The sequence below is a fragment of the Elaeis guineensis genome, chromosome 8 (genome assembly GCF_000442705.2).
Source record: "Elaeis guineensis isolate ETL-2024a chromosome 8, EG11, whole genome shotgun sequence".
Taxonomy (NCBI): domain Eukaryota; kingdom Viridiplantae; phylum Streptophyta; class Magnoliopsida; order Arecales; family Arecaceae; genus Elaeis; species Elaeis guineensis.
Genome location: NC_026000.2, coordinates 21,636,491 through 21,652,870, shown reverse-complemented (window position 1 = coordinate 21,652,870; position 16,380 = coordinate 21,636,491). Strand labels below are relative to the sequence as shown.

The 16,380-nt window shown below is 39.6% G+C and overlaps 1 protein-coding gene across 3 annotated transcripts; it reads right to left on the bottom strand.

Moving 5' to 3' along the window:
- Positions 1 to 275: 275 nt before the first annotated feature.
- LOC105049857 (uncharacterized) lies at positions 276 to 11,448 on the bottom strand. Of its 3 annotated transcripts, none has more exons than XM_010929626.4 (6): positions 11,020 to 11,448; positions 10,123 to 10,389; positions 7,787 to 7,960; positions 7,594 to 7,700; positions 2,278 to 2,612; positions 276 to 1,238 (listed from the first exon to the last, which is right to left on the bottom strand). In XM_010929626.4, the coding sequence occupies exons 1-6, from the start codon at positions 11,197 to 11,199 to the stop codon at positions 583 to 585; spliced, it is 1,719 nt and encodes a 572-aa protein (XP_010927928.1). In that variant the 5' UTR covers positions 11,200 to 11,448; the 3' UTR covers positions 276 to 582. The 3 variants fall into 3 exon arrangements, with proteins under 3 accessions (XP_010927928.1, XP_010927929.1, XP_019708010.1); XM_010929627.4 differs by having other exon boundaries at positions 11,041 to 11,448; XM_019852451.2 differs by lacking the exon at positions 11,020 to 11,448 and adding an exon at positions 10,501 to 10,694.
- Between the last annotated feature and the right edge of the window lie 4,932 nt (positions 11,449 to 16,380).

The window sequence follows — 16,380 nt, the reverse complement described above, 5'->3', positions numbered from 1 at the left end:
AAAAAGGAAATATAAACAAATTTCGCACCCATGTCGTATACCAAGTATTTTTGTTCTTGAAATTAAAAGAGCAACCCAATGTACGGACATTGCAATTCACGCATCAAAGTTCTTAGAATTAGCAAGTGAAATGAGCATTAAAAGTATCTAACATCAGATAGCTGCTTCTGTGCCAGTAATCCTGCACTTTCTCCAGTGTCAGAACTCTTTCTAGCCATGGTGAAATAAACCATGCAATAATGCGCTTTCTCCAGTGTCAGAACTCTTTCTTACCATGGGGAAATAAACCAGATCATGAGCATTAAAGGGAGTATCCAAGTAACACAACCTTAATTTGATATTCTGAGCATAAATTTACATGAAGACATAAAGCTCCTAAAGGATATATTTTCACATCAGCATACAGAAACAAGACTCCAGCGAATTACCACATTATTGAATGATGTGAAGTTTATCACATTGCCCATATTTGAACCCTGACACCTTACCTACATTGCTCTGTATACACTACAGAGAAAGGGAGAACGGGTGCAGCACAAAATGAGACTTGATGTAATTTTACATGATAGATTTTCAGTTGCATTATCTGGCCTCGTTTTCAGAATCTTCGGAAATGTTAAACAAGAACTGGGGCAATGAAGCAATGCGAGGAAGATGCATCAGCAGCTCTCCAAATGATTCTTTTCTGGAGATGTTCACTTGCTGCTTGCAGCCAGAAGCATCATTAGACTCTTCCTCTGTAGCTGGAAGGTCAAATAATGGCTTCCTCTCAGATGTTGAACCTGATTTTGAAGTAGCTGGAAAATCAAACAATGGCTTCCTCTCGGATGTTGAACCTGGCTTTGAAGCATTATCTGTGACATCATCACCTGCAGCACTGTCACCATTGTTTATCTGCAGGCTTTGAGCTGTGCCAGCATCCTTCTGAATCAGACAGCAAAGAGAATTGACCCTTGACATGAGGGATCTTTCATCAGAAGAAGATAAAATCTGGGAATCACTGAGAAGGTATTGGGTTATCTCCTCCAGCACATCTTTGGTTGCTAGATTATCACCATATAATAGTGGATTTCCTGAATTAATCTGTTCCGAAATGCAATACCCTATATGGTTTACTAAATCGCTCATGGACATGGATGGCTGGATTCCAGGCACTTTGAACCGGTCGTGGCGGCCAGGATCCTTGAACTCTTCAGTTTCTCTAGTAGCATTCTCTTCAATCACCCGAGTGTCCACCACTGAAATAAAAGTTATGTAAAAAACCAATGCAACATAGCAAAGCAGGATAGTCTTGGCCTCACAATTGTAGCACAAATTGGGGTTATATCCATCAGCTGGACCTACTCTAGATTCCAGAAATATACTGTACCAATTTACAAAAGCAATGAATATCTATAAACTGATGAAACTACCACACAAACTATCTAAAGCCTTCAAAACAACCAGATTTTATCAGCCGGGACTGAAGGGAAAAAATATAAAGATTTCCTTCCACACCTGTATCACCAAAAATTCAGTACATATTCAGTGCTTTGGGCATCTGGTGATTGAAATGGCAAGCAAGATCATACATGGACCTATCTGAAGGATCAGTTCATGCCAACTCACATATAAACTATAAACAATATGGGAACGTTAAAATGTGCAAGGAAAGTGTCGATTTATAAAGAATCAAAAGTAATATCAGAATGGCTTTAGTAATGGTCAAAAACAATAAAAACCACAGATAATGAGCTGGAAAAAACCATTAAGAAGAAGGTTTTTATTAGCACCAGGTAAATTGACCAGAATGATCCAGCTACAAAATCTGAAATCCATTTAACAATGACACTGTTTTAGAAAACAAGATGCCCATCATGTAGCAGATTATCATAATCATAGAATGCTACAGTATTACTGGTCTCTGAGCATCATACTCCAATAACTCAAACCAGCATCTTTTGGTAAGATTTTTGGAAGTCTTTTCAGTTTGCTTTCTTTCAGAACTTCACGTGACAATGATCTCAGAGGACATATTAAAATTAGTCTGGTAAAATCATGCTAGCTAGACAAAAAGTATTTTGATTGCCCATTAGTAAGACACATTAAGTAATTCAATGTCTTTTTGAAAAAAAAAATGAAAAGGATGTGATTATTTTTTTTTTCAAAACCCCTTCAACCTAAGCCAAGAGGAATTACAACTACCACAACACACACACAACAATCACATTCAAATGCATGAACATATTATGTACTTATGCACATCCTACTTGTTATGAACTGGTACAACTGGCTTACCTGAACTAGGTGAATAAGTGTCCTGTGCCACAACATCTGCTGTCCTACCAACAGGATCCTTTGCTTCACTCTTAGTGGATATTGATGAACCAGAACAAGGTGATCCAGACTCTTGAAATCCTTGCACTGGGGATCTGTAAGCATCCCTTATATTACCGAAACCATGGCATTCAGATTCAACTTGGTCCTCAAAATCAGAGCATCTTGGTTCAAAGTATGGATTTTCTAAAATAATATTCAGCTGCTGACTCAATGCATATAGACGTGGATCACACTGGATAAGCTTCTCAATATGCTTGCTTAACAAGCCTTGTGAGCACTGTAGAAAATGCCTCCTGAAAGCAAGAACTTCACTATTATTACAATTTAAAAATCTTCACTTCATATGAAGAAATTGCACTATTAAGTCAAACACAGACATGAGAAAAAAGAGGGGAGAAGGCACATAGAAACAGGACTTCCTTCTCTATAGACCAAGCAATGATTTCAAGCTGCATTCCATGGATATCAAAAATAATGCAAAAGGTAATAAAAACATAACCCCCCTCCCCCACTTCCCCTCCAACCCCCAAGGTCAAGCTTCACATATAGGCATTTAACATAGAAAACAGTAATCATCAACTAAGAGGCTGCTTGTTTGCCAGCAACTTATTGAGTTGCAGCTGCAAATGCTGCAATTCAATTGCAGGCATCAGAAATTACTGTTTTGATGCCCATAATTGCAATTGCAAGCTTTCTTTGAATTGCAAAAGAGGGTCCAAATCTTGTAATCAGATTTGCAGGCAAAATTTGCCATAGTTGCAACCCTCAAAGGATTCCACTTGCCACTCTCCAACCATTGAGTTTTAATATTATAATTTTAATATTTTAAATATATTAACTTCTAATATACAATAATTATTATCACATCACATCAAATAATATTCGATTTTTATTATATAATTAATATTAATAATATCATCATCATCATCATCATCATCATCATCATCATCATCATATACCTACTTATTTATTATTGTTGTGTCATAATGATTCTTATGATCCATATAGTATAATAAGAAAAGATGTAATAATTTCTATTATATAAACAGCCCATGAAAATCATAAATATATAACAATATATCTAATTATAGCATATCAAATTGTTTTATATTGGTATAGTTGCTATGGTAATTAGTTTTAATGATCCAATAATAATTTAATAATATATTACGTTTTCTATTTGAATCTTAAAAATACTATGATTATCTTTATGATGTAGTACAAATGTATATACCATATTATTGTTATAAATTTATAATATTTGTTATTTATATTATTATTACCATAATATAATATTTAATTGTTATTCTTTATGATAATGATTGTTATTATGGTCCATATATAATATAATGTAACTATAATAATATCTATTACAAATAAATATATATGATTATGATAATATATCTAATTATTTAAATATCAATTTATTTTATAAATATAATTACCGTAGTAACTGTTGTTATAACAATAATAATAATTTAATAGTATTACATGTTCTATTAAAACTAAGAATAGTACAATAACAATTATGAATATCACTATATTAATTATTGTTACAAGTAATAATAATTATCTAATAATATAATTGTTTTTACCATAATATACCTATTTAATTATTATGGTTGTATTACAACAATTCTTCTTTTAATCCATATATAGTAGTACTCATAATTATAATAATACATATTACAAATACATGTATACACGATTATGATAATATCTAATTATTAAAATATCAAACTATTTTATAGATATAATTACTATAGTAACTGTTGTTATTAAAAATGTATTATGTATATATTATAGATAATGACTCTTACGATAACCATATAATTATTATATTAATAATTACATGGTTATATTATAATATATATCATGCACATTTATAATTATAATGGCACATCTAATTATTATAGTACCAAAATGGTTTCATAGTAAATAATACACTTTTTACAAGGAGGCAGCCTTACCACATTATTTGCAACACTATCGTATCTATTCCGGCATCATACATCCATACCATACAACTATAGTTGCATCTATATTTTTTCCATTACAAACAATCCAACAAAATAACTTTCATAATTGCAATTTCAATTACAGCATTTTCAATTGCAATCTGTCTGTGAATTGCATGGAATTGAATTGAAGATAAACAAACAGCCCCTGAAAGCATATGGATATAGAAGGACAACTGGCATGCTCAACATCATAACAAAATCTATATAAAAGAAATAAAAGAAATAGGCCAACCACAAATTTCCAAAATACCTTACCACTCTTTCAACAATTCAGACTTCATTAACATTTTCTGCAAGTTGCAATTAATATTTTGGAACTTAAATTAGATAATTTAACAGTTAAAACATATGATAGGCTTCCAGCACACAGAGAGTTAAGCAGCGATATAGGAGGGCTGTAAAGAGAAGTTCTGATCAGGTAACAATTGGCTCTGTTGATGTAAGAAATATAAAAGAAAGCATTCAGGAGGAAGAAGAAAAATGGATCAATAAAGAAGATTAAAAAGAAAAGGGATAATTGAATCAGCATTTTTTATTCAAATAAAAATTCTGTCAAGCTTACCAAGCAGACTCACTCCCTCTTTTTATAATGTGGTTCTACAAACTAACTTGCTTATTTGATTACCTTTAGGAATCTTATGTTGAAACTACTAATAACCTTCCATTTATCATATCTCGCCTAAACATATAGAAAGGAGAGGAGATACATCACTGAATTCACTGTTCTTTTTTTTCCTCAAAAAGTAAGAGAAAATTAAACACAATAGCATCTAAATTCTATTCTCTTGCAACACACAACTTGACTACTTGCAAACTTTTCAGCCCCTCCAGTAGATGGGCTGCAAAGATTCCTATAAAATTTAGTACTTGATGACCAATTGGTCTATGGCTTTCAGAATTCCAAATTAGATGTAATCCTGAATACAATTAGGCAATCAACCAGCCTTGATTAGGTAAGATTTTGCTCAGTTGTATTATCTTCTTCTCTTTTTTTATTTTCAATTCAGTTTGAGTAATGCCTCATAGAAGTCCAAGAAACGGCCATCCAGTTCATATAAAGTTTGCATCCACACATTTTTAACAGAAGTCACATAGCCAAAGTCCAGAACTCACTCTTTTTATTCTCTCTCTCTCTCTATTCTTGTTGATAAAGTCCAGTTTTGACTTAAGAAGAATGCTAGGAGACTGGCAAAACAACATACATATGGAAAATCATTGTGAAAAATCAGGAACTAAAAAACATTATAAGCAAAAAACTTGACAATAAAAAGGATAACAGAAAGCTCCATCAAAAGATTCAAAACAATAAGTGACTATTAAGCTATAGGACTAGTTCCTTATTTATTCTACAAGGCCCTGTTTGGTGCAAGCATTCCAGGTCTTGTGCCAGCCAAACATCTTTAGCAAACCAGGCAAATATCTGGAATAGGCTATGCATTCAAGATATATGCCCAAAAATTATCCTTATGCCTACTTTAGTGGGCATAACTATTGCATGTCTACTTGGAGTAGCCTTAAACCCACCTCTATGCCAATTCCTTAAGCCTGTTTTAAACTGTGCCCCTAATTTTTTTCTCTCCCAACACCTCTTCTCCCTCTCTCGCCTGATTGCACCATGCCGCTCCACCTATGGCCACCCTATCATCAAACCTGTTCCACTTCCACCCACAGCCACCCTCCTCCTCTCCACTCAGTATCCAGCACTAGAGGTCTGTATCCGTTTTAAGCACCATCCGTCAAGACGGTGAGGCTGCACCCAAGTCATCCTCTTCAGGATGGTCGTCACCTCCTCCTTCCAGTTTGTCTTTTTTGGTGTTTTGTATCTTTGATTGCAATGAACCTACATATACACACACACACACCCCCAAACTGGCTGCTATAATTATCATCACAAGACATGCGCGGGTGATCTTACTTCTAACTTGGATCATACAGAATTACTATGGTTGAGGCTCACAAGTATGGGATAGTTAACAATGTTAATGTCATTATTTATGTACCACATTTAGTGATTGATTTCAGGTCTAATAGTAATTTATGTTAGACTCACATCACGCAGAAATCATCTGGACCTGGCCATCTTTGCATAAAATTTAAATACCCAAACAGAAACTCACGTAACCTAGCATAGAATGCCACTTAGCATAACTCTCTTTACTCCCATTTTTCATGGGGCCCCGGAGTAAAATGAGACCATGGATTTGTCATTTCAAGATAACAAGATAAGTGCAAGAAAGAAACAACATGCACAAAATATCATGCTAAGGCATTAATCATGTGTCTGTTCAGCAGTAACCTAGAGGTAATGGAACTAAATACTTACATTTTTGACTCTAAAGATGCAGGCACTAATAGGTAAAGCAAGTATTGCCGACTTGGAATCAAACCACACGTCAGTCGGTGGGCAGTATGAGTCGGTATGCCCATGTACCATACTGTACTAGGCCCGAACCAACACGGAAACGAAGGATGAACCGGGGAGGAAAAGAGAGAAAAAAAGAAAGGAGGGAGAGGGAGGGAAGGAAAGGGAGGCAAGCGGAGATGCCGGCGATGGCCACTGGAGGACCGCAAAAATCCTCGGAGAGCGTCAACGCCTCCCAAGCTTCGCAGTCCTTCACGGGAGGAAATGAGAGTAGAAAGAGACAGAGAGGGGAAGGGAGAGAAAAGGAGTGAGGTCGGCAATGGTTTATCGCATTTTTAAAAGTTAAAAATGCGATGAAACAGGGGAACGCCTTTGTTTCGGACCCACGACGATCACGGGGCAGATTTGGGTTGTGCGGTGGCCACAATGGCCACTCCACCGCTTTCCCCTCAATCCTCTTCTCTCCCTTCCCCTCTCTCTCTATCTCTCTCTCTTTTCACATTTTGCAGAGGACCGTGAAGCTCTGGAGGCCTCAACGGGCAACTGCCGACCACCGTCGGTCTTTTCTTCTCCTTTGCTCCCCCTTCTCTTTCTCTTCCTCTCTTTCCTTCTCTCTCACTTCATTTTTGCCGGCATTCTGAATCGAACGTCTGAGCCACACCAGTTAGCTGTCGATACGGTTTGGCACATCCCGAACCGTCCGATTCGAGGCTGTTCGGTGAACCATGAGGGAAAAAAATATTAACATATCGAATAGAATATTTATGCACAATTTGACAACATTAAAATATGTAATAAAATGTCTATAGCTTAGCTATGAAAGCCTTCTAATTACATCATCAAGAATAGGGACTTTGAAGCATTAAATACCATAAGAAGATCTGGCTTTACCTGTGTATGCTTGCTTGCCCACCAGTGAAATCTGAAGTTGCCTGCCATAGAGTATGCTTCCTAGGCTGTGGATTAGTCTCTCTGAAGAAAAGAGGCTGCCTAGCCAACTAAGCAGAAAAGGAGAAATATGTTAGCAGAAAAGAAAGCATTGAAGCAATTTTATGCCATGTAAAAGTTCACAAGGTAAACTTACCACTATATCCAAGGTCCCTGGCCCATTTTCAGGGCAAGTTGCCTTCAAAGCTGTGATATCTGACCACTGTATCTCAATCTTGCTCTTCAGACCACCATCAAGAATTTCCCATACAAGCTTGTGTTTTGCAAAATAACACTTCGCTACTAAATCACCTTCATATGCCGATGCATACTGTTTATGAATAGAAATCAGTTAATTATGTCCTGGACTACAATAACAAATAAAAACTTCATAAAACAGTTAAAATTCCTCTTATCCCACATCATGACCATGAATGGCTTCATCCGATATCATGTGAGATGAAAATAATGATTGATTTAGATTTCAGACTACCCCATCAAATGCATATCACTCAAAAAAACCGATCCTCAAAACTTTATCCAGCATTAGGATGCAACAGTTTTTGAATGGTTCTCTGCATTGATATAAAATTAAATGCTAAAGACAATAGATACGAGTCCATGTGCATATGCTTATATTCTAGATAATCTATTAGGATGTTAAGACAACTCCACCATATGCCAAATCCCGAAGCAAGGAGATGAGTACATAACGCAGACACAAAACAGCATTGAAACATTAGGCTAGCTGATGGCAAGGATGTGAATATGTGTATACAGCTGGACTATACACTTTACTTTAACTCCTTGTAAAAAGAGTTAATGATATTATCATCAATGATAAGCTATCCAAATCGAAGATCCAAACTATTAAATATGATTTATAGTTTTATATTACAAAAAAGAAAAAAGGCCCAAAAACCAAATTCATATATTTTGATGGTCTCTAACCTACACATCAAGCTGTTACAAAAATGAACAATATCAATTAAACTAATGTGGTAAAGTACATGATAAGGTACATAAATTAAAAATTCACTTTATGGATCATGATCTACACATCTTAAAATATGGGCAGATTTAAACTTCACCATGTTTTGCCAATCAGATCATAGTAAAACATGGTATCATTCTATTAAACCCATCAATTTTGGCATCTATCTTATGATTAGATTAGAGACCACCGATAACATGGATTTTGGTTTTGAAATATCTTTTATAGTATAGATCATGTTCAACAGTTTGAATCTTGAATTTGGATAGTCTATCATTGATTTTGAATCATCAACTCCTTTTCAAGAAGTTAACATAGAGTGCATAGTCCAACTCATATGTATATATACATATATGTGTGTATATGTATGTATTGTCCACAAAGTACACTGGGCTACTAACAACATAGTTCATACTTTATACAATAGCATTAACATCCATAAAATCTATCATTTAGATATCATTCAAATCCACATCCTACAAACCATACTTTATACAATAATATCAACATCAAAACTAAAAAATTAACAATTCGTGATTATGAGGTGAAGATTTATGAAAAAGAAAAGAAGGACGAAAGAAAATAAAGCCCTAAACCTCCATTACCAGAGGTATCAAGAAACTATCTTGGGTGGACATGAGAAGTATCCAAAGCCTTATTTTAATTTTATAATATAGAATACTAAAAATAAATATGGATATGGTACTAGTATTCAACAAGTATCAATATCTGACAATATATATGCATGCATGTATGGATGTATGTATGTACATCTGCATGCATGCGTGTGTGCGTTGAATAGATGAACTGGACGTGTTTCAACAAGCAATGTTTATAAGAATGGGGATCCAAATAATAGACATCTGGATAACTTTGAGAAATAAAATTTCATGGATGGTTTTAATTTGACTACATGTCATTGTCCCTAATGCAAGATCCATAAATTAACACATGATTTCTTTTTACATGCAATCAACTGATCAAACAGAACATTTCTTTTATATCACCTATGAATGTTACATGTTCGAGCCTAGAACCTATATATGACTTATGGCATCCAAATTTCAAGATTGTTTGCACTTTGCACCATATGTCATAGGTAGAAGTACTTTATTCATTTTTTTCTTTTCCCAAACTTTCAGGTATGTATATGCATAGAATAATTAGTATGTTCTCTGCTTCTCAACATATATCCATAGAACAGTCAACATGTCTTTAATTGGTCATTCTTGACTATAAATATCATAAAAGCTGGAGTTTGAAATAAAGTGGAACATGAGTTTCTCAGAGTTTATATGCTTGAGTGTATTGAAATTACAAATTTAATCATAGACAAATTCTACTGTACTAGAACATCAAATGAAATTAAAATAAATTTTAGTACATTGTTCCATTGACAACAAGATTTAGTTTTTTAACTATTTAATGTTTTTATCTTCATGTTACATAATATTAGCCCCCTCACTTGTATCTGCTCCCGAATAAAGATGATTAAATACCTCCCAAGCCCCTATTCTCAAAAGGGAAGCAGGAAAGTTTGAAGCCTTCATCTTGTCAGTAGTGGCTGAAGCACCAATACACCTAGCAACCTTCTTTTTTCCAACATCAGAACTCTCACCACTCGTATTGGGTTGAGAAAGTCTCATCTGAATCAAATCCACTAAAGAAGGGCTCTTCCTCAAGCGCAGACCCAATGGACTTGGTTCATCAAGCAAATTACATTGCAGAGCCTGTGATGCGACCATATTTGCACTTGTGTTCCACTGCTGCAAAATATTAAATCAAGAACAAAAATCAACATAGTTAATATTAATAGACATAACATCTAAAACAGGCCACACAACCAAGGAATCAAAACAGTCAGCTGATTACAACACCTATCAAACTTGGTGTCTGTTTATAGGATATATTACAGTCACAGTGCATTCAGAGAAGAAAATAAGGGAGTATATATTGATCCGCAATTATTGCCCTATACACATGGCATGATCTTTCATTGTTAACTGGACTGTATCCTTAAAGTAAGGATACATGGCATAGAGCAAAACAAAGAAACCATCCACCCTCTTCGACCACTTTGCACTGCTGAAAACAAAAGATGAGCAAATAACTATCAGAATTCAATCCATCAAAACAGAACTTTACCGCAAAACCTCCAAAAAACAACTTTCATACAAGAAAAGCACAGAACATCCGAATTAGTTCCCAACTATTCCAACATAATAAGGATTAAAAGAATCTGCCTTCCCTTACCCCAAAAGTTTCCAATAATGAATTCTAATCGGACCAAGTAATATTGTAATAATAAGCAGCTAAGCGTGATGAATAACCAAGACTTGAGATTTGAACCACTACCAGCTGAATCCAAATAAAAGATCGGAGTGAGAGAGATTTGCCTGATGAAGAGGAGCTGTAACCTTGGATTTCTTGTTGAGAGGCCCATGCTTATCATCCAACGGGTCTTCGATCTCCAACTTCACCGGCACCGCCGTCGGCGGCGGCGCCTCCATCGCCACCTCCTTGTTCGGCATCTCCGATTCCGGCCGAAGATTTCCGAAATTCGTCAACCGAACCATACCGCTCGAAACCCCTCGAGCACGACTCCACGCAATCGGCCCCTCCTATTACTCCTCTCTCGCCGGAGACGAATCCAAGAAAACCCACAATCCTAGGAATCGAACAGCGGAGGCAAACGCGAGAAGAAAGTCGGCAAGAATCGGAATCGGAGAAGGTGGGTGGGAGGAATTGGATCTCTGGACTTTCGGCGACAAACGAGAGGGAATGCAGAGCCAACGACGGGCAATCCGCGGGGTAGGCCATCTATTTTTATTTTTTAATAGGAATAAATAAATAATACAATGGGAAGGTGGCGACACAGAGAACGTAAAATTACGACATTACCCATAGGCGGTTCCGGCATTTCTCTGCGCGTTAGGTTTGATCTGGTTCTGGTTTAGAGACTTGTGACGGTGACCCAAAACTCGGAAAAATATCGTCTCTCAAAATCTTTGACCATTGTACGGATGAAGTTGCTAGTTTGCTTGCTTAGATTTTTTTTTTTTTTTCAGCATGAGAGGAAAATCCAGAGCTCTCTTGCCCCATTCTGACGTTGGCTTTTGCTCTCCTTTCCTTCGTTACATCAAATCTAATTTTTTTAATCATTTTTTATAATATTTTTTTCATATTAGATTGTCTTATATATAATGGCATCATAGTTTTTTTTTTTATTTATTTACTAGAAGAGATCCATGGATACTACCTCATCCAAATACTACTAATCTGGCACGAGTATAGTATGATTAATGTATCAAAACTTCAAATAAATTTTGTTTTCTAGATTGCATAAGCTAAAATTTTGTTGAATTAAAAAATATTTTTTCTTAACTTTTTTTTTACCACCATACATCTTGTGTAAGGAGTCAAGAACGAGCGGTTTATTATTTAGCTTCGCTCGATTAGTTTGATCTCCACGACCGCAGTCTCAATCCTCTCCCCTCGCCATCGTCATGAAAAAATAAATAAATAAGTAAATAAATAAATTAGTCAATGTTTCAGACCCAAAGTTACGAGGGTAATTCGGTCATTAGGGTACCGCTGGAGTCGGCACTAGAGCAGAGAATATAAAGAATGGATAAGTCGGAATGGGGACCACCAACACGTGCGGAAAGAGGTCGGGTCCACTTTGGGCATGTGCGCATCCGGCTCGGCGGCCGGGTCTCCGGGACCATTTTTGTTGGCAAGTAGTGGAAACGTGGCGGTGGGTGGAGGGCCGGCGTGAGTCTGTGTCTCACACGTGCGCGCCCAGCTGGATTCCTATTCCCCTTGCGGATAAAGTTTGGATAAGGCGGATAATATTCCTCTGGAGCCGCCCTCCGGCTCGAGACGAGGGGCACCAACAAGTTGCCTCCGGTATTGAAACATCTCATGGGCTTGGGAATGGAAAAATCCATGCGTGGGTAACGCCAATTTTTCTGAAGAGGATGGGACACCCAACAAAATGGCTGGGGTTTTTCTTTTCTTTTTAAGTTTTTTATATTTTTCTCTAAGAATCATGCATGAGCTCGAATCCCTTGGTAATTACGTTGGTTTTTGTCTTCCTTCGACAAATTGGGTGAGCTCAGCCTTCTCTCATGAATTGCATGCATGCTGTCATCATTTGAGTATAGATGCGTAGATCATTCATTGCATTGGGATATACCAATTGACCCCTATATGTCGATTTATCTTCGAAATAATTCGACCGACGTCTGACTCTATCCACCGGACGGACAGACGACTCCGACAATAACTGCCGACGATATCCGGCTGAACAGACCAATACTGTTTCCAACCGACCGAACGGCCGAACCCATATCACCGATTCACTGTCGGGGATGGCAGCCGACGTCCGACTTTCACAAGGCACCAGATCAGCCGACGGTGTTTTCGAATGATCACCCGACGTCCCGACAGTCGAATACCGACATATAGTCGGCCAGCCCGTCCAAACGTCGTACAACCGCTATGGGCTGTTGTCCTGTCAAAGACATGCTGTGCGACCGCCCTGGGACATTGTCCTGCCAAGGACATGGGTTAATTCTGATGACCTGACAACCCACGTCGATTTGACAGCCCCAAGCGATTTGACAACTCCCCAATTGTCTGCACCATTAATGACGGGACCATACCGTATTCTACTATAAAACGGGGTAAGGCAACAGTTTTGGTAAGCTTTCTCAAGCTCTCTTAAGCTTTCTCAAGCTGAGCCCCTGGTTCTTTTCACTGTTGCCTAGTCTCCTCTCTGACTTGAGCATCGGAGGGTCCCTGCCGGAGGCATCTCCGATCAGTGAGGACTTTCTTTGCAGGTGCTCGTTCCCGACGATCAGGCGACGAGGGGATTGGCCGCAACAGATTTAGCGCGCCAGGTAGGAGGGTTAGCTCGTACTTCATAGAGCTTGAAAAATCTCTCGAGATGACAAAAATTAGGGCTCAGCGATCGAGAGCTACAGGATCGACGAGGCGCTCTTCCTGTCGGGAAAAAGCCCCTCCTTCATCCTCCATGGTGGAATCCAGCTCTCCACATCCTGTGGTGACCACGGAGATATAGATCACGGTGATCATGTGGCAAATGATCGTTCTGACGGACGCGGTCAAAAACTTCCAATAACAACCGACCCAGTTACCGCAACTACCGACAGAACAACCGACGGTGCCCCTATGCCGTCCAGAAGCAGCCACCAACATCTGCGTCAACTTCCGTCTCCTCCTCAAGAGCAGCCGTCTCATCACTCCCACCGAGAAGGGGGGAGGCGGCCACAACGTGACACCTGCTGGTCTCGGCGTCCCTCTCCTTCCCAGCTGGAGCAAGCGAGGAAGGAGAAGCGGTCGCGGACACCATCCACCTCACTCTCAAATTCGTCGGGAGGTTCGACCCCTGGGATTTCTCAACACCGACGGTTGGACGACTACGAACGTAAGTTCGAAGAAATCGACCGTCGGCTTGCCCAGCTCCAGACGGATGGTCAGAAGTCTTCAAACGACGTCGACTTTCGAACCACCCAACCTCTCTCCCGATTTATCCTCGACGAACCGATCCCTAGTCGGTTCAAGTTGCCTCATGTGGAGCCTTACGATGGCTCCACTGACCCAGTTGACCATCTGGAGAGCTATAAGGCTCTCATGACAATTCAAGGGGCAACCGATGTCCTCCTCTGCATCGGCTTCCCCGCCACACTTCGCAAAGCTGCCAGGGCCTGGTACTCCTGCCTCTGCTCAAGAAGTATCCACTCCTTTGGATAGCTCGAGCATTCTTTCGTGGCCCATTTCAGCACCAGCCAGAAATCACCGCGAACCTCGGACAGTCTTTTCTCCCTCAAGCAGGGAGAAAATGAGACACTCCGATACTTTGTGGCCCGATTCAACGTGGCCACACTTGAGGTCCGGGACCTCAACAAAGACATGGCTATCTCGACCATAAAAAGGGGGCTAAGGGGGTTCCGATTCACATATTTCTTGGACAAGATCCTCCTCCGGATATACATCGAATTGCTGGAACGCATGTATAAATACATGCATGCGAATGAAGGAGCTTCCGACCGACGTCTGACCGAGGGCACGGGCCAGAAGGAGAAGCGAAAGAAAAGTCGGGCTCCTGCTGAACCCAGCAGGCCCCCGACCGACAAACGGATCTCGCCCCAACGACGGAGCCTGAGATCGCCCCGATGGTGGAGTCCGAGACCGACGCATCGCAGGTATGACTCCTACACCCCTCTCTCTGCTCCTCGTGCGCAGATCTTGATGGAGATCGAAGGAGCGAAATATCTGCGACGGCCTCTGCCTCTGAAGGCAAAGGGCCTCGATCGGAGAAAATACTGCCGGTTTCATCGGGGCCACGATCACAATATCGAGCAATACATCCAACTCAAGGATGAAATAGAGGATCTCATACGACGAGGGTATTTTGAAAAGTATCGAAGGGACCCACCGACTCAACCACTTCCTGACCTACGACCCCAACCGACTGAAGAGGTAGTAAACAACCAATCTACTGCCAGGGTCATCAACATGATCTCTAAACGACTGGACCGAGGGACAATTACTGAAGGAAAATCGACGAAGAAGCCACGCTAGGATGATGTAATTATTTTTACGGATGAAGATGCTCAGAGAATCCAAACTCCCCACGATGACGCTGTTGTTGTCTCGACAACAATAGCGAATTATGATGTAAAAAAGATTCTTGTTGATAATGGAAGCTCGACTAACATTTTGTTTTACTCGACCTTCTTCCAAATGCGACTGTCGACCGACCGACTCAGGAGAGTCTCTATGCCCCTAGTAGGTTTCGCCGGAGATGCCATCACAGTGGAAGGAGAAATTGCTCTTCCTGTGACAACTGGGGCTGAACCACAACAAAGCACCGTCTGCTTGACCTTCGCGGTCATCCGAGTACCTTCGGCCTACAATGCCATACTCGAAAGATCCAGACTAAACGCCCTCAAGGCGATAGTCTCGACATATCACCTGCTGGTCTGGTTTTTGACTAAAAATAAAGCTGAAAAAATGCACGGGGATCAACAGCTTGCTCGACGATGCTTCCAAATCTCAACTCAAAATAATAAATCGAAGGATTCCCTGCCGGTCGACAAGTTAGACCAACGGGAAGAGCAAGGACGGGGTGAACCGGCTGAACAACTGATTTTCATCCCGATGGCAAAAAACCATGAATAGGTGATCTGGGTCGGGTCCCAATTTTTCGATCCGGAGTGACAACAGCTGATGGAGCTATTGAAAGCCAATGCCGACATATTCGCTTGGTCGGCTACGGATATGTTTGGCATACCTCTCGAAACAATGACTCACCGACTCAACATCACCCCTGGCACGAGGTCGGTGAGATAGAAGAAACGGTCTTTCGCCCCCGAAAGATAGAAGGCCATCGACGAGGAAGTAGACAAACTACTTGAGGCGGGCTTCATCAGAGAAACCACATATCCCGACTGGCTCATCAATGTCATTATGGTGAAAAAAGCCAACAAAAAGTAGAGGATCTGTATCGACTACACCGACCTGAATCGAACCTGTCCGAAGGATAGCTTCCCGCTCCGAAAATCGACCAACTGGTGGATGCGACGTCCGATCATCGACTGCTCAGCTTCATGGACGCCTTTGCCGGATATAACCAAATCCAAATGGCGTCCGAGGACGAAGAGCATACGGCCTTCATGACCGCCAAGGGCCTTTACTATTACAAAGTGATGCCCTTCAGTCTGAAGAAT

What these genes read in the sequence shown, in the direction of transcription:
- LOC105049857 (XM_010929626.4), bottom strand. Translation starts at nt 11,199, where the DNA reads ATGGTTCGGTTGACGAATTTCGGAAATCTTCGGCCGGAATCGGAGATG. An exon ending in TGAGAATAGGGGCTTGGGAG is followed by an intron (nt 7,961 to 10,122) that starts GTATTTAATCAT and finishes ATTCATAAACAG; the next exon opens with TATGCATCGGCATATGAAGG. An exon ending in CAGGGACCTTGGATATAGTG is followed by an intron (nt 7,701 to 7,786) that starts GTAAGTTTACCT and finishes TTTTCTGCTTAG; the next exon opens with TTGGCTAGGCAGCCTCTTTT.